The sequence below is a fragment of the Taudactylus pleione genome, unplaced genomic scaffold, assembly GCF_031769625.1.
Source record: "Taudactylus pleione unplaced genomic scaffold, aTauple2 ptg000154l, whole genome shotgun sequence".
In the NCBI taxonomy this organism is placed as follows: Eukaryota; Metazoa; Chordata; class Amphibia; order Anura; family Myobatrachidae; genus Taudactylus; species Taudactylus pleione.
The window spans coordinates 20,230,003-20,250,751 of NW_028284556.1; the positions used below are offsets into that span (position 1 = coordinate 20,230,003).

General features: G+C 41.3%; 1 protein-coding gene across 5 annotated transcripts in view; it reads left to right on the forward strand.

Moving 5' to 3' along the window:
• Positions 1–20,749, forward strand: part of SHPRH (SNF2 histone linker PHD RING helicase) — a 152,252-nt gene that overhangs the window by 60,445 nt on the left and 71,058 nt on the right. For all 5 annotated transcript variants that reach the window (XM_088474388.1, XM_088474386.1, XM_088474389.1 and 2 more), the window contains exons 9-17: positions 25–654; positions 1,427–1,678; positions 5,106–5,184; positions 10,936–11,099; positions 12,011–12,267; positions 13,069–13,190; positions 13,614–13,702; positions 16,599–16,691; positions 18,051–18,158. In XM_088474388.1, coding sequence (XP_088330514.1) covers positions 25–654; positions 1,427–1,678; positions 5,106–5,184; positions 10,936–11,099; positions 12,011–12,267; positions 13,069–13,190; positions 13,614–13,702; positions 16,599–16,691; positions 18,051–18,158 — 1,794 coding nt within the window. The remainder of the gene's footprint in view (positions 1–24; positions 655–1,426; positions 1,679–5,105; positions 5,185–10,935; positions 11,100–12,010; positions 12,268–13,068; positions 13,191–13,613; positions 13,703–16,598; positions 16,692–18,050; positions 18,159–20,749) is intronic.

A 20,749-nucleotide genomic window follows, 5' to 3' on the forward strand; every position in this document is an offset into this window, starting at 1 on the left:
GTTTTTATTTTTCTTGTTTTCTAGAAAAGAAGATCTTCCAATCGACTGCACCAAAATGGAGCTAATCTCAGGGAAATTGATGAAGAACCTTCTGAGACTGGTGCTGATCTAGACATCTTGTCAAAGGATCATGACTATTGTGCACTGAGCAATGATTGCATGCCAGGGAAACCACTACACATCTCTGCTGCAAATAATGGTATTCCAGAGGGGACAGATATTTTGAAAACTTCTCATTTGACAGATGAGATATCTACAACCACTAGTGACTGGACTTCTTCTCTTGGCTCTACTAATTCAGGAACAAAACAAGAAGATGCGACCTTCCATTCTCAGGAAATAGACTCCCAGTACAGCCCCGTCTTCCCATTTAGTACGTCTGATTACCGCTTTGAATGTATATGTGGTGGTCTGCGGCATCCTGACATGAAGGACAGAGTACAGTGCTTGCAGTGCCATCTATGGCAGCATGCAGAGTGCGTAAACTATAAAAGCGAGGACGTGAGCACCACACCTTTCTATTGCCCACACTGTCTTGTGGCCATGAAGCCTGTTCCTACTGGAGCAACCCTGATCATTTCCCCCAGCTCCATCTGCCACCAGTGGGTTGATGAAATTAACCGGCATGTACGTTCATCTTCCCTTCGGGTTATGGTAAGAATATCCTACCCTCTTCTTTAGTAAATATCTGACAGTATGTTAAAGAATGCATAGCAATATATTATGACTATAGACATTCTCTTACACATTACCAAATATCTCAACAGACAACATCAAATAAATCATAACTTACAGTTACTGTGTACTACAGTCGTATGGTTTAATGTAAAGGAGTTTTAGAGGTACAGCAGCCATTTTCTTATCGGTTCATTTGAAATTAGATTAGATACTAAAATTAGCAATTTTCATGTTCATTCCATAAAGGAGCTTTTAATCATACTCGTTACACAGCATCTGAATGTTTTTATTTTAGATATGTTCCCTTCCTGTCCAATATATAGGCTGACAAATGTATCCAGTAGTCAGAGACATCAACCGAACTGTGTTACATGGAATTGTTTGTATGCTCCCAAATTTAGCACTAACTCTCTGAATTAATTAACTATGGTTCAATTAATTAATTTGATCTAAAACAAGCATTTTACATCAAGTAATTATTTGAGCCCAAGATAATTCAGTAAGAAAGTCTACTAAGTTCAGGAGCAGACTGTGTTTGATTTAATCATGGGCACATTGAAAATTCACTAAAGAATTTTTTTTTTGTAAGAAGTGATGCACTTTAAATGCAATTTCTGCAAGATGCACTTTGTAGAGATGTGCCAGAATAGTAAATTGATTTATAACCTTCATTTAATTACTTAATTATGGGATGTTCTGTGTGTGTGTAAATATATATAAATAATACATTTGTGGACCCTACATTTAGGTATATCAAGGTGTGAAGAAACACGGCTTCCTGCAACCACAGATGTTGGCAGAGCAAGATGTGGTCATAACCACCTATGATGTTCTACGAACTGAGCTGAATTATGTGGACATCCCCCATAGTAATAGCAGAGATGGGCGGAGATTTCGGAACCAAAAACGATACATGGCAATACCAAGCCCACTTGTTGCTGTTGAATGGTGGAGGATTTGCTTAGATGAAGCACAAATGGTGGAATGCACAACAGCAAAGGTGAATTCTCAAGTCTTCTAATATATCACTGAGTAGCAATTAGGTTTGTTTTAGCTATCATCCTATAGGAAGCACTGGACTTTGGGGAATAGAGGCTTCTATAGAAATTTGCCACTTTAAAAGAGTTTAGCATATCTAGCATAATTTTTCCTCATTGAACTGAGTCACCTAGTGACTGTAAAAGCTTCATTCTATGTGCCTCTTTCACCTGCATAATGCTCCAAACAAAGGTCCGTGCTCAGGGAACATCCTTCACTACCACATGCCCCCTTCAAGGATTTGGTTTCTACTCCTTAACCAAGATCGCTGGCTCCTCTAGCTCTCTAGGTGGATGTGATGATGATTCCCTGTCCATTCACTCTGAGCCATTCCTTCCCTGTTTTTTTTCCATGGTCTTGAAAAAGATCAGGTTGGTGAGTATTCTAGAGATTCTGCTAGCTGGTTGCAAGGCTTCTATATGTAACTCCTGTCAGGGGCGGATTTGCCACAAGGCTACATAAGCGGCCGCCTAGGGCCCGGCGGGTCCCAAGGGGCCCGTTGCAGGCCCCACAAAACTAGATGACATGGCTGTTGCTGTGTGCGACTGTAAAATCTTCCAAGAGGAGCACAGCGCGCACCGCATGACGTCACGTGGACCAGCCCAGCGCTCCACAGTTTCTGCACTACTCTGCAGTGCATTGAAGGGGAAGGGAGTCCTACTCCTACTCTGGTAACCATTCTGGAACTTTCCTGCAGGAACAGCAAAACTGCCTGGCCCGCTGCATCCCACCTCTGCACAATGACAAGCGGCCCGATCAGCCGCCCGCTTGTCATTGCGAAACTTATAGTCAGGGCTGACCCACCCGTTAAGTGGGGTGATGACGTCACGCAGCCGCCGCACAACCACCCGCCTGCTGCTTGTGCTTTAACCACACTTGCTGTGCCAGCTCCTCCTAGGATGCTCACTCTTCTGGAATCAAGGTGAGCACAGTTAACCCACCTGTCAGGCTGCCTGTCACTGCCTTGGAGAGGAGGGTAGCTGTAGTTAGGGGAGCAGTGTTATATTCCCTGTGGGAGCAGTGTTATATTCTCTGTGGGAGCAGTGTTATATTCCCTGTGGGAGCAGCGTTATATTCCCTGTGGGAGCAGCGTTATATTCCCTGTGGGAGCAGCGTTATATTCCCTGTGGGAGCAGCATTATATTCCCTGTGGGAGCAGCGTTCTATTCCCTGTGGGAGCAGTGTGGGGGGCTGATGGTAATTTATTCATAAAGAAGTCTTTTCATTTGAGGCCCACACACCCCTTTCAATGAAAGGAGTCTACTATCCATGATACCACTCCCCTTATATTTGTGGGGGTGGGGGGCATTTTGACTTTTTGCACTGGGAGCCCACAGCCCTAGAAACAACCCTACCATAGGTAGGACTATGGTTGTGTGTTTTCTTGTACTGTGTGAATGCATAATAAATGAATAAGTCTGTCTGTCAGTAAGTGGTATCTGTGTACGTTGTGTGTGTCAGTAAGTTTTATCTGTGTCAGTAAGGGGTGCCAGTAAGTATATATAATGTGTCAGTAAGGGTTTCAGTATGTGGTATCTGTGTCAATAAGTGTGTGTCAGTAAGAGGTATCTGTCAGGAAGGGATGTCCATGTCAACAAGGGGTGTCTGTATCAGTAAGAGGTGTCTGTGTAGGTAAGTGTGTCTGTCAGCAAGCGGTATCTGTTAGTAAGTGTGTTTGTGTCAGTAAGAGGAGTCTGTATAGGTAAGTGTGTCTGTTAGTAAGTGGTGTCTGTGTCAATAAGTGTGTGTCAGTAAGTTTTTGTGTTAGTAATTTGTATTAGTGTCAGTAATAGATGTCAAAGTGGTATCTGTCAGTAAGGGGCGTCTGTGTCAGTAAGGCAGTGTGTGTGTGCGCAGCTATTGTATGAGGGCAGTGTGTGGCTGTGGGGAAGTATTTGTGTGCAGCTTTGGGGCAGTGTGTGTGTATATGGCTATGGGGACAGTGTGTGTGTATATGGCTATGGGGCAGTGTGTGTGTCTGTGCTGCTATGGGGGCCGTGTGTGTATAAGGCTATGGTGGCCGTGTGTGTGCAGCTATGGGGGCAGTGTGTGTGTGTGTATGCGGCTACGGGGGGAAGTGTGTGTGTGTGTACGGCTATGGGGGCATTGTGTGTGTGTGTGGCTATGGGGCAGTGTGTGTATATGGCTATGAGGGCAGTGTGTATGTGCGCGGCTATGAGGGAAGTGTGTGCTGCTATGGGGGCAGTGTGTGTGTGTGTGTATGCGGCTATGGGGGCAGTGTGTGTGTGTATGGCTATGGGGGCATTGTGTGTAACATTTCATGCAGTTAAGGGAGTGGGGCCCCAAACTGATATCTTGCTTAGGGCCCCATGAGGTCTAAATCCGGCTCTGCCTCCTGTCCATGCTTGTAATCTATGTATGACCACTTCTTCTGAGGATTTCCTTTTATATTGCGAATTGTAAGGAACTCCCTTAATGACATGGCTCTTCACGTCATGAATCTGAGAAATTTGTGTCATCCAGATTATGCTTTTGGACAGTCAGATAATAAGGCCTTCCCCAGAGAACACAATAACTATACACTCTAGTGAGTTGATCACCACCATCCTCTTGACAACTTCTGACTTTCCTTCAAGGCGGTGTTGTAAGATACTGGCTATGGAAATGCTAAAATCATGTTGTTTTTAAAATGTTTTTGAAGGACAAATAAGTACAACAAAATCAATATTCATATGATCTCATACTTTAAAATACTTTTTACTCTGTGTTCTTAAACCTTTTTTTTGTAACAAAACATTTGCCAGTTGATGAAACCTAAAATAACTATTGTCCTAATATAACAAATATTATGTCTAACTGAACTGCAAGATATTCCCTCATCTGTATAAACTAATAAGCATAGCACTATATAACCCCTGCTACTGTTTAAGCAAGTTTGACCCACCCAACAACAGGATGCTGCTCTGTCATTCTATAGGAGAACATAGGATCTGAAAACTTAAATAAAACTGTACTATGTATGAAATTCCTCATAATATATAACTGTAGGTTTTTTTTTATGCAGCAAAGTAAGTATTTAACGGTCTGTTATTCAATACTACAACAAGAAACGTTTTAGGAGTTGATGGGGTACAATAGTATATTGAGCATGTTTGGAAGACCTTTAACTGTATTGACAACTTGTTTTACAGCAGAAATGTAAGACTCTTCATGTTATTAGCAGAAATGTAAGACTCTTCATGTTATTAGCAGAAATGTAAGACTCTTCATGTTATTAGCAGAAATGTAAGACTCTTCATGTTATTAGCAGAAATGTAAGACTCTTCATGTTATTAGCAGAAATGTAAGACTCTTCATGTTATTAGCAGAAATGTAAGACTCTTCATGTTATTAGCAGAAATGTAAGACTCTTCATGTTATTTTAATAGGCTGCTGAAATGGCCCTGCGTCTATCTGGGGTGAATAGATGGTGTGTGAGTGGTACCCCAGTACAGCGGGGCTTAGAAGGTAACGTTATTTTCTCTTGCTTCAATGCAATTTAGTTTTTGCTTTAGCTACAAATGTTTCTTCATATACCTATCCTTTTTGCGCGGTAGACGCTCTGCCACAGAGTCAATCGTATAGGGCCTTTGTCTTTACCTATTTACCCAGATTACGTACTTTTTACTGAATTTTGCATTTTTAGGGCCTGATTCTGAGTTGCATGCAGCAGCATCTTTTGGCGATCACCCGTCTGCGACTTTATGCAAATGCTGATACAAACCCTCTCCCTAGTGTACATTTGTTTGGCCGAATGTGCACGGACTATGATGTCCACTTTTAGTATACATGCATGCTGTAATTTCGATTGGTGCTACTTTAGACACCACTATCTATCGCATCATTAAAACTTGCACCTATGGTTCTCCGTCTGATTATGGCCTCCTATGCCTGCGGCTGTGCGTCTGGGAACGCAGCTCCTTGTATTGACACACCAGGACACTCCCATAACACGCCACAGTTTTACCTGCACTACTAGCCAACTCACAGTCACCACCCAGAAACGCCCATCACTTTTCTGTTACCATCGATCCAATCGATCGCAACAGCACCTTTGTGCATATACTCTGTGTAACACAGGCAACATGGGCATTTCAGAAATGTTTGTGCATGCGAAATTGCATTGCAAATAATCACTGAACTACATGAACATCGGCATTGTGTTCGACTCTTAATCAGGTCCCTAAGGTGCTAATAGTGTGCTAAGTTGCTAAACGCGTCTGCAGCACATGCACAGAACGGATCCTGCGCAGCCACAGGACCATCGGAGATGTATGCAAACCATCGGGTTTGCGTACATCTCTGAATCAGTCCCTAAGTGCTGTACGTAAGATTAGTATATTTGTTATAAAGAAATTGGTATAAAGTAGCCAAATAAGCATAAAGATGTGTGGCGCGAGTCACTCCTACTGTATAGGACCTCCGGCTTTTGCCTTTTTTACCCAGATGAGGTACTTTTCTTGAATTTTGCATCTTAATTCACTAATAGTGTACTAAGGGTGCGATTCAGAGATGTTCGCAATGCCGATTTTTACGTACATCGAGCGATTGTTTGCCATTACGCATGTGTGTAACCCACACTGCAGACGCGCAGCAACTGTTTTGTGATTACGCTTGCACAGAGGATCCATTTGCAAAGTGAGTGACAGCGAGCCAGTGTTTGGGGGGAGGTAACGGGGGATGGCAACCTCCATGGGCAGGATGTACTTCACGTGGATCTATTCACACAGAGTATATCATACTGCCACACACATGTCAGTTTTCCCATATATGCCTTGGGTCCTTATATCTCCCACAGTGCAACCTTCGTAGTGCGCCCACCATGGCTGCTTCACCTGGTACACTCATGGATGGGATGAAAAATACATGGACCTGACCATTATGGTGGGATCCTACTCCTAGCATCAGGACCCTGCATCCACACCCAAATTGTGTCATCTCTTCTAGGTGTAACCTATTCCACCCAGGGGAATCCTACGTAGTGCACCCAAGACTGCTGCCTCATTTGGTACCTTTGTGGGTGGAATATATAACCCATGGAAGTTATTTCCCAAAATGTCTGCACCGACCCTGCAATATGCTTATTGTGCTCTCTAGGTTTCGGTTGATTTTAATTATCTCGGTGTGGTTTTCTATTCTTTTGCAACACCAAATCCTTGTACAATGTACCATGTTTTCTGATGTCTGTAAAGCGTCCTTGAGTCCTACGGGAGAAAAGCGCTATATAAATAAAATTATTATTATAAATGCAAGAGTGTCTGACCTCATAAACGCTGTGCATAAATTAGCTATTGTGATCTCCTTCACAGCATGAGAGCTCTCTGTGTGTCATGCGAGCTGCAGTGTTTGCAGCTGGTCAGACTGCATCGATGTTACCAATGTTTACGTTGTTGTATGTCATCGGAAGGATATGTGAAGGCAGCAGTGGGCATCCCTATGCTCGGCTGTGCTTTGGAAGGCTTTAGCGTATTTTAACAACTTCGTTCCATGAGAGAATGCAGTTGTGATTGCATTAGGTACATCTCTGAATCAGGCCCTAAGAATTTGGGGTTATTATTTTATTGGTGCAAAGGAATTGGTATAAAGTAGCAAAATAAGACGCTATGTTGTGAAGTCTGTTGCATGCCAAATAGGGCTATTTGCTGCAATTTGAAGATAGATGTATGTGGACATATCTGTAATGTGTATAACATCACTTATTTTGAAAAGGAAAATCATTAAAACCATGAACTGTTTTGTTAAAAGCAACTTATTAAAGAGCTATTTATTGATAATGGTGGAAGTTTAAACGCAATCTACTGATGATTTTGAAATTATGTTTAATTTTGATTGAGACGGCATGCTTACTAGCAGTGTAGTATTCAGGCGCTGACGTTGCATAATTTAAATTGTATAGATATACAAATGTGACCTTACACATCTTGCTGCAGTCTTGCTAAAAAGCCACTCTCTGCATCTTTTTCTGCCGAAAATGCTTCTAAAGGTGCGTACACACTGGGCGAACAGGAAAGACCGTATGATTATGATATCGTAATAGTACAGTCGTTCCTGATCCCCTGTAGTGCCTACACTCAACGATGTGTAGGCACCCTACTTCATTCCTAATCATGGCCAATCTGTCGTTATCAGCAGATTGTCCATCATCTGAACATGCAGTCCAAGGCATTGCTGGTCGTTTCCGTCATTATAGTGCACGATTTGTGCAGGATTACTGAGCGTTTGCACGATTACGATGTTGTAATCATGCAATCGCTCAGTAATATCGCCCAGTGTGTACGCACCATAAGTCGCAATGTGATTCAACTAGGTTGCCCCTGGCAGACTGTGCTGATTAATTTGATATGCAACACTTATATATACAGTCAGGTACATAAATATTGGGACATTGACAGAATTTTCATATTTTGGCCTCTATTCCCCACCACAATGGCTTTGAAATGAAACAAACAAGATGTGCTTTAACTGCAGACTTTCAGATTTAATTTGAGGGTAATTACATCCAAATCAGGTGAACGGTGTAGGAATTACAACGGTTTCTATATATTGCCTCCCACTTTTTAAGGGGCCAAAAGTAATGGGACAAACTAAACAATCCTAAATCTAACTTTCACTTTTTAATACTTTGTTGCAAATCCTTCGTAGGCGATTACAGCCTGAAGTCTGGAACGCATAGACATCACCAGACGCTGGGTTTCATCCCTGGTGATGCTCTGCCAGGCCTCTACTGCAAATGTCTTCAGTTCCTGCTTGTTCTTGGTGCATTTTCCCTTCAGTTTTGTCTTCATCAAGTGAAATGCATGCTCAATCTGGTTCAGGTCAGGGGTTTGACTTGGCCATTGCATAACATTCCACTTTTTAGCCTTAAAAAACTCTTTGGTTGCTTTTGCAGTATGCTTCGGGTCATTGTCCATCTGCACTGTGAAGCGCCGTCCAATGAGTTCTGAAGCATTTGACTGAATATGAGCATATAATATTGCCCTAAACACTTCAGAATTCATTCTGCTGCTTATGTCAGCAGTCACATCATCAATAAATACAAGGGAACCAGTTCCATTGGCAGCCATACATGCCCACGCCATGACACTACCACCACCATGATTCACTGATGAGGTGGTATGTTTTGGATCATGAGCAGTTCCTTTCCTTCTCTATACTCTTCTCTTCCCATCACTCTGGTTCAAGTTGATATTTGTCTCATCTGTCCATAGGATATTGTTCCAGAACTGTAATGGCTTTTTTAGATGTTGTTTGGCAAACTCTAATCTGGTCTTCCTGTTTTTGTGGCTCACCAATGGTTTATATCTTGTGGTGAACCCTTTATATTCACTCTTGTGAAGTCTTCTCTTGATTGTTCACTTTGACACATATACACCTACCTCCTGGAGAGTGTTCTTGATTTGGCCAACTGTTGTGAAGGGGTTTTTCTTCACCAGGGAAATAATTCTTCTGTCATCCACCACAGTTGTTTTCCGTGGTCTTCCGGGTCTTTTGGTGTTGCTGAGCTCTCCGGTGCATTCTTTCTTTTTAAGAATGTTCCAAACAGTTGATTTGGCCACACCTAATGTTTTTGCTCTCTCTCTGATGGGTTTGTTTTGATTTTTCAGCCTAATGATGGCTTGCTTCACTGATAGTGACAGCTCTTTGGATCTAATATTGAGAGTCGACAGCAACTGATTCCAAATGTCACACCTAGAATCAACTCCAGACCTTTTACCTTAATTGATAATGAAATAACGAGGGAATAGCCCACACCTGTCAATGAAATAGCTTTTGAGTTGATAGTCCCATTACTTTTGGCCCCTTAAAAAGTGGGAGGCACATATAGAAACTGTTGTAATTCCTACACCGTTCACCTGATTTGGATGTAATTACCCTCAAATGAAATCTGAAAGTCTGCAGTTAAAGCACATCTTGTTTGTTTCATTTCAAAGCCATTGTGGTGGTGAATAGAGGCCAAAATATGAAAATTCTGTCAGTGTCCCAATATTTATGCACCTGACTGTGTGTGTGTGTGTGTGTGTGTGTGTATATATATATATATATATATATATATATTAGGGATGTGCAGGCTCGGATAGGTTCGAGTTTGCACGTGGAGTTCGGATTTTTCCCTCCAAAAAAACGGAACTCAGAACGAGGCAAAACGTCATCTTACATGGACGAACATCATCATTCCTGGTCTTTTGTCCAGGAATGATGATGTTCGTCCATGCAAGATGACGTTTTGCCTCGTTCTGAGTTCCGTTTTTTTGGAGGGAAAAATCCGAACTCCACGTGCAAACTCGAACCTATCCGAGCCTGCACATCCCTAATATATATATATATAATCCACAGCATACAAAGCGGCACTCAGGAGACTTTACACTGTGTAAAGTCTCCTGAGTGCCGCTTTGTATGCTGTGGATTGGATAGAGGGGAGTGATCTCCGCCTCATTGAGGGCACCTGGAGCAAGGTATTTGCCCAGCTTGGGGCCTATGGAGTGCCGGGACTTTCTCATGCAAATATATATATATATATATGTGTGTGTGTGCGCAACTGAGTCTCTGAATTTGTGCTACAATGTATCGGCTGCAGCTTTTTTCATTCCAAGTATCGTTGTGTTTCATATACAGATTTAGGTGCACACAGATATACCGATATACGCATTATCAAATTAATCAGCACAGTCTGCCATGGGCATCCTAGTTGAATAACATTGCGACTTAGACACGTTAGGAAAAAAAAAAAGCTGCCTGACGCTAGCAGATTGTAGGGACCTAGTGGCTCTCAAACGCCAGGCAAGTTGTGCTGCTGTGCGTATTGAGTATAGCTGTTATTAACTTATTTCATACCTTATTCGCATCATATTCTGCATTTAATGATGCTACACACGGTACGATCAGTCAGCGATAATGATATCGCTGAGTGATCGTCCTGCACCTTCCCGGTGTGCTGGATGATCGTTATCGTTCATCCAGCACACCACCGATCCACCACTGACCGTCCACCCCTATGTAACCTGGTCAGTATCAACCAGGTTGACTTGCATGCACGGGTGATGGTCGATATCGTTCATATCATGCATTTTTATCGTACCGTGTGTACGCACCATAAGAGTTGGTCTAGTCTTAATGATAAGATTGCAGGAATCATTGTTAGTGGTGTTGTCTGTCTGTTCAGTCTTGCTATCCAGTATTCCATCTGATGGGTGGTATTATTTATTATTCTTTGATTCACAGATTTATTTGGGCTTGTGTTATTTCTGGGAGTGGACCCTTACTGGGTCAAGCACTGGTGGGATCAGCTTCTTTACAGGCCATACTGCAGGAGGGATCCTCTGCCATTATATCGCCTAATTGCCAAAATTATGTGGAGATCTGCAAAAAAGGATGTTATTGACCAGGTAATTAGTAATCTGTAAAGCATTATTTGGTTCGGGAGAGGCAGCCTTTATGAGGAATACAACAGAATTCACAATAACACAGCCTTGGCATATGGTGTGATATACTTCCAAGCACTTTCGTAGACATCTTGACATATTTTGCACACAGAAGGTATACATATGGTTGCACAAATTGTGCTTGTATGAGTGTATATTGATTAACATACCTCAAGATACATCAAACTGAAAATACAGCAGAATTCCTACATCAGGCTTGCAAATACATATATATGCTTCTCTGCTGCTCTCTGAACTTGACATATGACTTGATAATTAGGAGCTTATATACTAATTGTACGGGGCTGCACTGTAAACATTCCATGTCAATTGTATAATGGTCACAGGATGGCATTGTGATCTGATCATGGGAACTGTAATGTATGTGTGTCACTAGGCTGCAGCCTATACTGCATTTTATTCTGGAATGCGACTGTTATATATTAGTAACAGGACTGCATTGCCAAGTGATCAAAGTGTAAACTGTAAATTAGCTTTGAGTGTTAAATTGTAAATTATCTACAATGTATACTGGTGACAAGCTTTGTTAGCTACAGTGCTGATCACAGGACTATGTTGTGAGAACAATCTTAAGCAGCAGCTCTTCTGTACTTGAAAATGTAGATATAAAGCTGAACACCCACTACTACTTGGTCTGAGCATCAAGTAACATGATCACTTTCCAGTGTAGCCAGGTTTGCAAAATCCAGCAGCTCAGCTCTCAGATCTCATTTTCTTTCTAGCTAAGCAGTTGATCACAGCACCTAGTATAGATGCCTAGCTGTAAAATTACTATTATTATTTTACATATATTTAAGCTTTTAAAACGAAGAGGACTGAGTGTAAAGTGTGATGGATCGATTCCTATCTTTTAGATTCAGATTCCAGCACAAACGGAAGATATTCACTGGTTACACTTCTCCCCAGTGGAGAGACATTTCTACCACAGGCAGCATGAAGTCTGCTGTCAGGATGCCCTGGCAAAACTACGCAAGATATCAGACTGGTCTCTCAAACTAAGCAGCTTAGACCGACGAACAGTATCCTCCATCTTATATCCTCTGCTGAGGCTCAGACAGGCTTGTTGCCACCCGCAAGCTGTGCGTGGAGAATTTTTACCATTACAGAAGAGGTAACCTTTTAGAATTTAAAATCCTCACCTGGTTCGAAGGGGAACATGGTATAGGAACCACAGCACACAATCACATATTTTACCTAATGTTTCTCAAGTTTCAGTCACTCAGAGCCGATAGGTATTAGCTAGAAAAATGTAAGAGATGCCAAAATAAACTATGTCTGTAGATCAGTGGTGTCATACTCGGGCCATTCAGCTGCAGTGGAACTACACATCCCAGCATGCACTGCCACAGTTTTGCTATTAGGGCATGCTAAAACTGTGGCAGGGCATGCTGGGATGTGTAGTTCCACTGCAGCTGGATGGCCACGTTTGACACCCCTGATGATACAGTAGTTTATGTATCACAATACACGTGCTTGCCTGTGTCATTATTCAGCCTTGGAATTGCTAAAACTCAACGTATGTAAGTCTTCTTCAGATGCACATGTACCTAGTCATGCAAGCGACTGGTATCCTTATTTATTCCATATTGTAAGCACATTACAAATGGGGAATGACACATATTATGATATTAAACAGACAGACAGAGAGGTAACAGGTTCCGGTTCACAAACTTACCATCTCTTGGACAATAGGGGTTTATTTACTGAAGTGAGGGTTTTTAGAAGTGGAGATGTTGCCCATAGCAACCAATCAGATAATAGCTAGAATTTGATTGGTTGCTATGGGCAACATGTCTACTTCCAAAAACCTGCACTTTAGTGTGTGTGTGTATATATATATATATATATATATATATATATATAACCCCTTGCAGTTTTATGCATGAGGTTAAGTGTTGCATGTCATTCACAGCACAATGACAATGGAAGAGCTGCTGACGTCACTGCAGAAGAAATGCCGCACAGAGAGTGAAGAGGCCCATCGCCAGCTTGTCTGTGCTTTCAATGGTCTCGCTGGAATCCACATAATTAAAGGTGATGTATGGGAGGAGGCTCTTTTGATCATGTTGGTGAATCTTTGGTTGTACATTTTAGACTCCTACTTTGTGTACTTTTTACATATGTTTATATAGCTGGGGCCATGCATGTTTGGACTGCGGGTGATAATAGAGCTGCTGTTGAATAATAATTTAGTAGGCATAAGGGTAGAAAATTTTCCTTATTAGACAATGATCATGTGCTACATAGTTCACTGAAGAGTTTCTCTTTATTGGTTTTAACAGAATCAATCTTGGGGTTAGCTAAAAAGCTTGCATCTCACCTTTGGTGTAGATAGTGATGTCACTGCTATGCAGCTCATTTTTAGCGGTTTGATGACATTTTTATTGTGATAACTGGACTCCTATTAGATGTTACTTTATTTTTTGCTTTTTGGTTTATTAAGTTTTTTTTCTACAGGTGAGTACCCATTGGCTGCAGATTTCTATAGAGAAGTTTTGAGGTCATCAGAAGAACACAAAGAAAAACTGAAAACTGACTCTCTACAAGTAAGTATGGCAAGAACTAATAATGCGTTGTGTACTTACCTGTGGCAAACTGAAGGTGTCTACACACTAGATGATATTTTGCACGATTTGCCCAATTTCGACGCATCAAAACGACAAATCGTGTAAAATATGTGCAAATCATGAGTGTCCACTTGCGATGGCAATGCGTGCACCCGCGGGTCGGCCGACGTATCTTCAAATCTTGCCTACAGCAGGCAAGATCTGTCCATCTCGTACACAACGCATTGGAAATCGTTAAGGAATCTCGATAAATCGTTGGTCAGATTGGACACTTTTAAGCACCATATCGTGTCCTGGAGTGCCGCGGAGCTGCCGGGAGGAGTTCAAGGGAAATTGTTCGTGATATTGCATCGTGAGCACATAGTCTAGTGCAGTGGTTCCCAAACTGTGCACCTGGCACCCTGGGGTGCCTCAGGACACTTGCAGGGGTGCCTCACCACCAGCACCAAATCAAATTCCTTATGGTCAATGTAATGTAAATATGTGCACAAACAGAAGCGCAAACCTGTCCACCACTATATAACCAAACCTAAGGATGACAGGTCAGCACAATTTACTTAATTTTACTACTTCACTGCATTTTTTTTCTGAATTTCTCAATCCAAACTTTTGGCTTAGGGGTGCCGTGAAAACAATGCTGATGCATTAGGGCGCCGTGATTCAAAAAAGATTGGGAACCACTGGTCTAGTGTGTACCCACCTTGAGACCGAAAACCAGGATTGTATGATTTTTATGTTTAAGCCATTTCATTTTTCTCTACAAGATATTGTTGGTGTTTCTTTACTATGTGTAATATGAACCCCATGCTACATAAAACATGCTCTGTCACCCACATAATGGCAGCTGCAACCATGTGGGCATCCAGATTTGAAAACACGGAGTCTTATATTGGTGGAAGGGCACTACGTGCTCTATCACGCCTCATATTACATCTGGATATATGGGAGCGCCCACATTTGAATGAGGGGAGTCCCCTCTTTCAATTTGTGTGCCCCCCCCTCTAAGCAGCTATTCTCTGGTCTTATAATCGCCAGAAAATATTGCCCACCACTACAGAAAAAAAAAGTTTTCCATAAATGGGGAAAGATCTCCATACTGGCTCGCAGTCACATAGGGGCATGCTGCCTTGAAAGAGGGGAGTTTCCTCTTTCAAAGGAGGTGCCCCTTTAGTAGTTATGACTGAAAAAGTGCACAAAAAAAATAAATTTTCCAAAGATGCAGCCTGAAGCCCATATCTCTCCAATCTTGTATCAAATTAAAAACAGGAAAAAGGGGTCCCTTCATTTAATGTAGTAGGTTGTCTATTTAAATAAATGGTAGGTCTTGTTGGGCTGCCATATTATTCCTACACATAGTTCAATTTGAGATGGGATAAATTTGGGGAAAAAATGTAACCTTAATTTTCAAGCGCAAATTTTTAGGTGTAAACCTACACTTAGAAGCCTGATATTTACTATTTTGGGAAGGTGAATTAATGTCGAAATAAGAAACGCAAAGTATTTCTTTGTGGTGTTTCTATATATATTTATATATATATATATATATATATATATATATATATATATATATATATATATATATATAGTACAAAAATCACATTTGCTTTGGTTCACTATTGAAAATTCAATTTAAAAAAAACACATTTTGTCCACTTTGGTTACATTTTATTTTATAAGAATGAGAAAAATGTCTAGTGGTATTGTCGGAAAAAACCAATGTATACTTTGCGTGGCTAACATAGAGAAATGACATCAACACAAAACCTTCAGCAGCTAAATAAAAATAAATATGGATGCTAAAGTACGTGTGTTAACAGCCTGTTGCTAGTTATTCAGAAGGCTGAATTGCAATTTTCAATGCACAGCCATTAGTCTCTAGATTTCAGTGTGACATCACATGCGCTAAGTAATAGGCTGTACGGTCTGAATTATATCAGCAGTTGGAGTTGATGAGTATAGTAACTAGGTTACTATAATTGTGTATTATTATTATTATTATTCACTTACATTCTCTCCTACTCTTCGGGGACTTAAATCACCTTCCACTATATTTTTTTTTTCATTAACACTACAAGATTTTGACACCATTTTTGAATTTCAAATTAGAAATGTAACAACACTGAATTTCCTACATGTGATTTAATGAAGTGTTATGAACACTTGTTAATTATTTCAATGGGAGCCAGTTCTGGTTACTATGCACATTTCTACTTTTAATTGAACTTTATAACCCGAGCTGAATTATATATATATATATATATATATATATATATTTCCATTAAAATAACAATTGCTTCAGAACATGTTTTGTTGTAGTTTCTTGAAATATATAATTTAAGGAAACCTCAGCTCACAGATAATGACATCCTAATTATCCCAAGCTTGCACTCCCTTTCCCTCTGTGCTTCTTAGCCTTCTTATCGTCCTCCAGACTCGTAAGACCACTAAAAAACGAGGGCATTACGCTGTTCAGATGTTGCCAAATGACTATCTAAATGCAGGCTACATCTCATTTGATGGCGATAGCGCTTGTACATCTATAATATTTTGAAAAGCGCATTGGTTCTCCATGTGTACTCATCCTTAGGGTTTTTGCAGATGTAGTATTTCTGTAAATTGAGTTGTTTAGTATGTTACTTTCAGGAGTGCATGGTAGAAACCTCATTAATTTGACACAAATATGACACTGCTTATTAAATATATATCATTTTAAATCTTAATCTCTACAAATTGATGGTGCATGTAATTGGAATATAGAAAACTATTAAAATAAAGACAATGGCTAATAGAAGCCAAGCGCAGATAATCTTTTGGCTTCCTAAGAAACAACTGCATATAGAACAGATATTTAATCCTACTGTTCAATTTGTTCTAGAGACTGCATTCCACACATAATCTGATGGAACTGCTCTCTGCAAAGCATCCTGGGATACCGCCAACCTTGCGCGATGACAAGCTGGAAGAAGAGGTTAACATTATTCATTTTGTATTGAATTGTAAACATTGTAAAATCTTATAATACAATGGCACAATCATTAACACACATTATTTATTATCATCTTTGGCTTATTAAGACTCCAGTCACCATTTGCATTCTTTATAATCATGCTGTATGATCTGGTCAAGCCATTCTACTGACATTTTGTGAAGAAGTGAGTATGAAATTGGACAGAGGGTTGGCAGAAGATGGAGTCTTTTAGTTTTGCCCTGATTGCTTGATACTGTGCCTCACAGGTGCTATAAGTATAAGTTATAGATTCTTGGGGTTTATTTATAAAATGGCGGCTTTTGCAAACAGTCACTTCTCAGCAGGTTTGACCTCAAAATTTAAAGTGCCACTAATATTAAGCACAAAACAAGCCAATGGTGCTAAACAGTGCATGATGGAGGTAATTAGGTATAACTATAGATCATAACTTGGCAAAAGCATACAATGTTGGCTAAGGCAAACAAACAGGATATTATCATGTATCAAAAGAGGTATATATTCACAAAGATGACCTGGAACTGGGAAAAGGCAATTAAGGGTTATTGAGGATCTCAGTTACAGCAAAGACGAGTGCGAGTTAAATGTATTAATTAGAGAAGATTAAGTAGAATCTATAATCACTGTGTATTAATATTTTAATGGTCCATTCTGATAATTCGTAGAGAAGCATGTTCAGTATAAGGACTGTCTGGAAGTGATTTAATCTCCTGCTACAGAAAGGTTTCTTTACAATAAGAGCCATGGAACAGTAGATTGCTTTACAACAGGGTCTGATATTGCCAGACAGTGTAAAAAAATTCAGAAAGGATTTAACTTTTTGTAACAAAGCTGAATTTACAGGGACATGTACAGTATAGTACTGTGTACAGAATTGTCCAATTGCCAATATTGGGTGTATACAAATTTGACTTTTCCTTTTAGAGGGTGAACTGGAGAAAATAATTTGAACTTGATCCTTAACTATTTACTGAACGTTTGGAACCTCCCTACTATAACTTGTATTGTGATTACTTTTAATAAATTCATTGTTTTCATATAATCACATAACTGTTTGCATTTTCTTGCTTCCATATCATCCATTTTACATGATGGCTTCATACTTTTATACCTGTTTATTTAATTACTTGCTGTTCAGTTGAAAACTTGCAATAGTATGTCCTTTCCATATAGCTTCCCAGGTAGTCACAGCCTCACTTACCAGCCAAACCTTTATCTAAGACTTCTCTATAGGATAACCAGAACTGCCGCGTTAAAAAAAAATAAATTAAAAAGAAATCTGTAGTATTGTTGTTGGTTTTTTTTTTTTTTAATACTACAATATTTATCTTTTGATTGTAGATAAAACAACTTAAAGAGCACTATATGGTGAAATCAAATGCAGAAGTGACTGAAGCTCACCAGGCTTTGCAACCAGTACTGCAGAATATTCGTGAACTACAAAAAAAGGTAATTACTATAGGACTGATATGAACGGCCACGTTTTCTCTGTAAAGCGCTGCAGAATATGTATACGCTATATAAATAACTTAATAAAAAATTAGTGACTTTGTTTCAAATAGGTAAACAAACAATAAATAAAGGGTTTATCTCCACTTACATTTGGTCAACTATGCCTATACTTGTCTAATGAGACATCTTCCCATTGCTGTAGTGTTATAACCTAATACTTTCCAGTCTGAAGTCTCATGTAGTTTATGGGAAATAATCATATATAATGCATGTGCTTTATATTATAAAAGAAATGCACAGATTCATGTGTGTCTCACCCTTTTGTTCATCTCTTCATCGTAGCCACTAGGGGCCTGCTTTAGAGATTTACGCAATTCTGTCTACGTACGATCTTTTGATTTTTAGAAGACTACGTACAATGGGCCTGATTCAGGGATTTATGCAGACCGAGCAATTGTTAGCCAATGCACAAGCATGTAAGGCGTACTCCGCATGCACAGAGATTAGTTTGCGATCACCGTTGTACAGGGGTTTCGTTCACAAAGTTAGTGACAGTCTGCGTTTTAGGGGAGGTAACGGAGGTGGCTAGGAATACACAAGCGTGTTGGTACCGGTTAAACGCCGTTTCATTAGCTTGCATAAATTAGCCATTGCAATCTCCTTCACAGCATGAGAGCTCTCAGCATGTCAGGAGAGACGCAGTGTTTGAGAGAGGTCAGGGTTCACTCAGAAGCTGCCTGACTGCCCCATGTCGGTCGATGTTACCGATGTTTATGCTGATGCACGTTGTCGGACGTATATGAAAAGGCAGCAGTGAGCGTCCCTATGCTCGGGTAAGCTTTGTTAGACATTAGCGTATTTTCGCTAATGCGATCCATAAGAGGTTGTAGGATTCAGGTCCAGTATGCAATGTTGTCTGCATATGTAATTGGAGCATATATATGCAAGTCAGAGTCCTACGCATCTCAGTTTCTACTTGTGAATGAGTGGGTGCAACTGGGCGTGCATGTAGGATCAGTGTTCCTTGGGCGTGACCAGCGGCATCCCGACCTCTGGGATCTGATACCCAACCCGTCTTGCATACAGATGTGTCCTTTCTTACTGTTCATGCTTCATTCGTGCCAACTAGCCCCTCAGCATTCCAGCTCTTGTGTGACTCGGCCGAGTGTCTTTTTACATAATTTTGATACACTGAAGCGACAAAACTACATTACTAGCTTACACTGATCAATTTGGTGTGCCACATTTGTACATGTGTGTACGACTGAGTCTGAGAAGGGCGTCTGTGCTAGCCGCCACAGCTTTTTCCTAGGACAAGTTACGTTGTGCTTCGACTGCTTCTTTGTACGTGAGTAGAATCAATTCATGTGCGGTTAAAGTTGCAGGCTAGCATCTGTGCTACCGATGGCTACGTACACTTCCTGGAGATGACGTGCGCAAGTGGGCGTCTTAAGATAGTCTGGTGGGCGTCTGCATACACAAAGTGATCGCACGCCAAGACATAGTGGGCGTGCTTATGCCTTGCCGTGCAATCGCCTGCCTTGCTGGGTGTAAGCCTGATTTGCATACGCTTGGTGCGAGCGATCGCACCTAGCGAGCGGGTCTGAATGAACTCCACTGTGTGATCGGCTTTTCACTGCCTCTGCGATACAACTAAGCTGCAAAGTTTAAGGAAAATATAGTACGCTACTTCTCTCAAAGCGATTTAATCGCACTGGGCGTTTCGTGCCATATGGTGTACAGACACCCAATATGTCAGGACACGTCTGTTTACTGTGCTAGCTAAATGGTAACGCCAAAGAAGAAAAAAAGCGTTGTCCTTTTTGGCGGAAATTTGAATAAATGTTAACCTTTGAGTACAGTTACTTTTAACTGAACTCAATAAAGGTTACATTTTATTAATTAGTGAACCAAACAGGACAACGCTCTTTTTCTTCTTTGGTGTTTTCGGTCTCAGGGTTGTCAAAAGGCTGCACCCCCCAGTGGACCGGCGGTGCGGGGGGCGCCTTTGGACCGGCAGCGTGGGGGGCGCTGTTGGACCGGTGGCGTGGGGGGTGCCGCCGGCCACTGTCCAGGTCCGTTTCAGTGTAGTGCGGTCCACACTACACAGTAAAACAAACATGCCAGCAGTGTGTGTTTGTTTTAGCAGCCAATGAGAGTCAGACAGACTCTCATTGGCTGCTGCGCTCACGGCCGCAGCCTGGCTGGAGCTCACTCGGAGCTCCGCCTTTCCGGCTCCCGCAGTAGGTGAAGTGAGAGACGTCATGACGTCTCTCCCATAGTGCGGAACGGGAAGATGGTGGCGGGCGCAGGAGCGAGTTTTCGGGTAAGTATTGTGTTTTGTTTGTCTTTGTGATATAGGTATGGGGCAATGCATAGGGGGGACCACTACTGGGGGCACTGCATAGGGTGCACCACTACTGGGACCACTACTGAAGGCACTGCATAGGGGGGACCACTACTGAAGGCACTGCACTACTGGGGGCACTGTGTAAAGGGCACTACTGGGGGCACTGCATAGGGGGGACCACTACTGGGGGCACTGTATAAGGGTCACTATTGGGGGCACTGCATAGAGGGGAGCACTA